Raw genomic sequence first — 6,004 nt, 5'->3', positions numbered from 1 at the left:
ATGCAAGCCCTACAAGAGAAGGACGTGCCAGAATACCTATGCAGGATAGTGGCTAGCTACTTCACGGATAGAATCCTGAAATATGACACAAAGAATGGCCCAACAGAATATGAAGTTACTGGAAGGGTGTTCCACAGGGCTCAGTTCTTGGTCCTTTGTTGTGGAATATTATGTATGAGGGCCTCCTAAGAATACCACTACCAACTGAAGCAAAACTTGCAGCATTTGCAGATGATGCAGCCGTAGTGATTGTCGCGAAGCATCTTGAAGAGATAAAACTAATCTTCGACATCGTATTTAGACGTATTAACCTATGGATGGATATGATGTACTTGGAGCTAGCCAAGCATAAGACCGAAGCAGTGCTTATTACCGGCAGAAAAGTAATGGAAACTGTCCAAGCTGAATGTCGGCGTACAATAAATCACGTCACAACCATTTATTCGATATCTGGGAGTGATGCTTGATACCCGACTAAACTTTAAGCAGCAAGTAGACCACGTGAGTGCCAAAGCATCAGTAGTAAGAGCAAGCCTATCACGGCTCATGCCTAACGTTGGAGACCCAAAGCAGTGCAGAAGGAGCTTACTTTCGTCAGTTGTCACCTCGGTGCTGACTTATAGAATCTCCATCTGGGCGGATGCCCTTGAAGTCCAAGAGACAAGAAGAAAAGTCGCATCCATCTATCGACTAAGCGCCTTGAGAGTGTCCAGTGCCTTCCGCACAGTATCAGAAGAAGCGGCGTGCGTTATTGCCGGAATGCTGCCTGTCCGAGTGCTAGCCGAAGAAAGGCGAGCCCTCTATCAACGACGAAAATCATCTGCGTCGTGGTCTTGATGAACTTAGGACCGAAGAAACGGCAGTATAGTGTACGCCGTTGGCAAGCGCAGTGGGATGCCGCGGATAAAGGTAGGTGGACGTACCGCCTAATACGACAACTGGATGCCTGGCTGAATAGAAGTCACGGAGAGGTCAGTTACTATATGACGCAAATACTATCAGGACACGGTTGCTTCCGAGCATATATCTCTATCGCTTTAAGCACGATAATTCGCCGGAGTGTCCGTCCTGTCCTGGAGTCTCCGAAGATGCAGAACACGTATTCTTTATGTGCCCTAGATTCAGTTTGCAGCGTGACAACCTGGAAACAATTCTTAACCGGACACTGCATCCAGAAACACTAGTAGAAGCTATGCTGTCATCGAAAGCCACATGGGACGCCACCGAGCACATTCGCCATGGAGGTGCTGAAAGAACTAAGGTCTATTGAAAGGCAGAGGTACAAACTCCGCAATAACTAGACGAGAAGAAATGACTTCAACCACCTGATGAAAGAGCAGAAATACTAGATTCTCTCCCTGCGATGTAATGCCTAACGGCGGTTTCCACAGGGATTCAGAGACTGGAGTATAGGGGAAGTTTTTTTTAGTCGGTATTAGCATTGGCTACAGTCACCAGCCAATGTTCGAGTCCGACATACCCAGGCAAAACACCTAAGCCTGGCATGCGGAAATGCATTTTTTTTCACAACCGCTAAAAAAAAAAAACGCACACACACACACACACACACACACATTTATATATACATTTAAACGCTTCTTCTCTGCGACAGGAACACCCCACTACGGTCCCCCAACACACATAAAGCAACCCTAATTCCCTCGTTCCAAGGCCAGCACAGAAAAACAAACAGAAGAACCACGTCGGGTTTATACACACAATACCTGACATGGTTCTTTATGTTTGTTTTGTATACATACACACATATATATATATATATTTATATAAATAAATAAATAAATAAATAAATATATATATATATATATAATATATATATATATATATAATATATATATATATATATATATATACATTTACTGCCAAAAATGACCTGTTATTCTCCAAGGTATACTAGTGCTTAAATAAAATTAATAGCCTTTAAGGCCTAGTTACGTAACAATCTAACAATTTAAGGTAACTTCTAAAAAGTTAAATGTATATCCTTTTGGTTCTTTTTAATTTTTAACTGAGATTGTCACAGATTTACATGCTTAGGCTGTCAAATATATAAATCATTTCTTAATCGAGCATCCGGGCAAGGCTTTCCAATGTTCCGTATAAACATGTAACATTTAAAATCATTAGTCTACAATATTGTCTCTCAATACATTTGTAATTAAGTGTAGTTTTGTTTTTTATGTGGTTTAATCCTTAGGAGAGCAGTAAGTTTCAATGTGGTCATGTCATTAACAAATTTGCTAACGTAAGGACCTATATAGTGTTAAATAATCTATATAAATAACAGAAATGGTCTTAAAAGGTTTTTTGCAGTTATTTGTGGTCATAATTCAATATTTTACAAACCATATATTAACACTTACACTGTCTTATAAAAAGCAGCCATCCTTGTAAAAAGCATTTTTAGTTATAAAAATACCTTCATGAGTCAGTCAGTAAATTTCGTAGTGAGAGTTTTATTGAAATCTTAATTACAACGCCCATTAGTATTTTTCAAGTATGAATTATTCTATCATTGCGTTTTTTAGATTTGATAGAATTGCTTTCATTACAAATTACCTGAAAAAAAAATAATACCTGAGAAACAAAGTTGTACATTTTTCCCATTACATAGTAGGGCCATTAATAATAATATATATGTTTAAATACTTTTTATTCCTCTAAATTAGTTAAAAGAATTATAAAATATGAGAAAAAAATCATCAGCATACTCAGAAGTTTATAATTATAAACCGCCACTAATGCACCATCCGCACATTTTCTCCAAACACAATAAAATTAACCTTGAAATAAAACTATTCTAAGTAATTGCTCCCAAGTAGAAAAAACTTTTTTGATTTCTTGCGGGTAAACTATGGCTCTCCATAGTGTGTTACAGGAAAAAACCTTCCGGTATACATTTCGCAAGGGTAGCCTGTCTCACTCCACGTTTGTTTCAAAGGTTGCTGTGCAAGTAATAAATAAAGTCTCGAAGTGCATTGTGGTCTACATTAAACATTATTTTTTTACGATTTCAACTATTTTATGCAATCCTATCTGGACCGAGGTCCAGAAAAGATTCCTTAACACTGATAAAGAACGTCTTGAACCCATGTAGTATGTACAGTTTAAGTCCTGTGAGTTAATAGCATGGAGTTTATGATATTACTGAGTTATCTAGTTTTCAATTTATTCAAAGAAAGATTGTGAGACCTATAAATAGTTTTAAAACCTTTCACTTAGTAGGCTAGCACAATTTATCTATTTCATTCCGGGGGATGTACACATTTCTGTACTCTATAACCGTTGTAGGAGCAATTCTTGTACGAATGAGTATTGGAATTTGCTTGTAACCCCAAAATAATGTTGAATGGTATGACACAATTGTGTGGCGCTAACTACTGCACTTGTATGAACACAAATTATTCTCTTTCGTTTAGTAACTTTTGTGTTTTATTTTTAATACTTTTGGGGAAAATAAGTGATCGTTTTATATATAAACTGATTATAGTTTTTAAATAAAATAAGTAAGCAACACGCTATAATCAGCTCTAAACGAATACTTTTTATAGGCTTAATCGTAAAACAATTAAAATTTGTTTTTGAAATTTAATTTAAAGCTCCCCTGTCTCTCTTTGCTTTTTATACTGGAGAATTGAGATACACTGTGGCAGAAAAACATCAAATATAAACAAGTCGCCTAAATTATGGCAGAAAAAGACTCCCAAGACAGGTATTTTTTCCTCTGGTACTAATCTCTCGTGTCAGCTGAACGTTCCATGACGAAAGCTCTAGAGTTAGAGGAAGTGAATTTTAATTCATAGACATCGTCACGTGTGTTTATAATATAAGTTGCGGGCGGCTTTAAAGGGTTTATATTTTATATTATGAATTAACATTGTTGATTTCCCATAATAGAATAAATAGTAATCCCACACTAATATATATTGGTAATTTTTGTTAAATAAATAAGTTTATTCCTTGGTTATCTGAGGCTTTATAGTATATATTGTAAACCTGTGACATTTAGGAACGTAAAGCCAGGAATGGCAGAATAACACGAAGCTGAGAAAGATGTGGCGGGGCTAGAGGCTGGAACCGGAAGCAGTCACTGGCAGGCTGTCCGTTACCCTTGAATTTGCAAACATATCTCCAACCTTGGCACTTTACCTTTCCTCTTCTTCTCTAAATGACTTTTTCACCTCTTGATATAGTGGTAATAGGAGAAGAAAATTAAAATTCTTGAGGTAACACATAACAAATTTTACCTACTGCGTTTAGCCATAAAATTAATTATATTTCTCTTTAGATATACAAATCATAGTAGAAGGCAATTGCACTTTTTTAATTATTAAACCAACATATTGTGGAAACGTTTTATATGCAATATTTAAATGTGAGCAATATAAAATTAGAATTATAATCATAAAATAAGGGCTATTTATTTTTATTTGTTTTATTAATTATAAATCCGGGTGCTATCTGTCATTGTTTGGGTTTGACCGATTTTCAACTGATTGTCGTGCTTTTTCAGTTCTTATTAATACAGAGATCAATAAGAATTATTGATTTCTTTTCTACTTTATTACCAGGTTTCATCCCAGAAATTATAACAGTGTAGGCATGTAACAGGTATCATTTTTAAGTTCCCCCTCCCCTCAAAATTCTAAAAATTAGAGAGAACAATAATATACTTATAACACAGTTTTTTTAAAACGTAAATCTATTTTTGATTAATAAATGTTACTAAAGCTTATTCTGGACGAAAGTTTCAGAGAGGGCGCAAAGATACCGTTGTGGTAGTTCAGACCCCTGACTCAGCCAACTCATAACTGTTTAATTGTTGCCTTGTGTACTTGACTGTTATATTTTGGTAATAATCTGCATATTATTAATAATTGCGTAGTTTCTTATCTTAATCTTTCGGAATTATTAATCTAATATTTTTCTACTTGTTTAATTTCCACTCATGTAAATAAAAAAAAAACGCTTTTCATTTCATACTACATTAAAAATTTCCTACTCTCCCAATTCCCTTACATATTTAAACACTTTCTTGAAGTGTTTTTCTTGCAGAACTTTGTACAGATAATCCACTCTTCTCACAATTTTTTTTTTTATGGGTTAAAAATTTAAATATAATCGTATACAATTATTTTCTCATGCACACGGCTCCCTTGACACCCCCGTGTCGACTTTAAATATAACTCATATAATTGGCCTGAATAAAAGAGAGAGATTTTAACTACCCATATTTGTCCGCCACAATTGTCGTAAATAAGTAGTTAAGAAAGTGTTTAAATTACGTTTGAATGCAATTATCTTCATTCCTTGCAATTACACAAGGAAAACCTCAAAACAAACAAGAGGAGGGACTTAGATGCCTCTGCTGCCAATTTCTCGACAATTACCCTTTTATTTGCTAAATTAACTACATACATACCTCCGTTTAAAAGGGGTTTACATTTGTCTTCAACAACGGAAAACCGTTACCTACCTATGACTCTTCACCAGCACTCCTCAATCTGGTAGTAGTACACTTATTAACAAGTTTCCTATACTATCTTTTTAAGGTAGATTTTATTAGATTCTACAGATTCTACATTCATATCTCACTAGATAAAACATTGATTTAAATCTGTAAAAAAAAGCCGAAACTAATTTTTAAAGTAAAGTCTATTAAGGAGAATTTATTGAGACAAACGGATTCAAAAATAAAATGAATACCTGGACATTAAGAGATTCATAAGCATTTGGGGTATTCAGAAAGAACAACATACCAATACAATTTGATGTCTTTGTTACCATACCTTGATATGGACACAGTTTTTGGTTGGTTGGATTACGCATGAGAGAGATAACTCTAGGAATTTTTCTCGACGCTTCCATAAAGTATTTATGGTTTTAATTTTGTAACTATAAAAAATAGCTACACTAGGAAAAGAGAGTTTTGGAATTTTGTGTCTGGATTTTGGATTCAGGCCTTACGAACCCAAATTGAAGTGAA

General features: G+C 35.1%; 1 protein-coding gene across 1 annotated transcript; it reads left to right on the top strand.

Annotated features, from left to right (window-relative positions):
• The first annotated feature begins 459 nt into the window (after positions 1-459).
• On the top strand, positions 460-837 carry LOC124368376. The gene has a single exon (XM_046825662.1). The coding sequence runs from the start codon at positions 460-462 to the stop codon at positions 835-837; it is 378 nt and encodes a 125-aa protein (XP_046681618.1).
• The last annotated feature ends 5,167 nt before the right edge of the window (positions 838-6,004 follow it).

The sequence above is a fragment of the Homalodisca vitripennis genome, chromosome 8, assembly GCF_021130785.1.
Source record: "Homalodisca vitripennis isolate AUS2020 chromosome 8, UT_GWSS_2.1, whole genome shotgun sequence".
NCBI classification, from domain to species: Eukaryota; Metazoa; Arthropoda; class Insecta; order Hemiptera; family Cicadellidae; genus Homalodisca; species Homalodisca vitripennis.
Note: the sequence above shows the minus strand (reverse complement) of the source record. Positions and strands in the feature narration are given on the sequence as shown.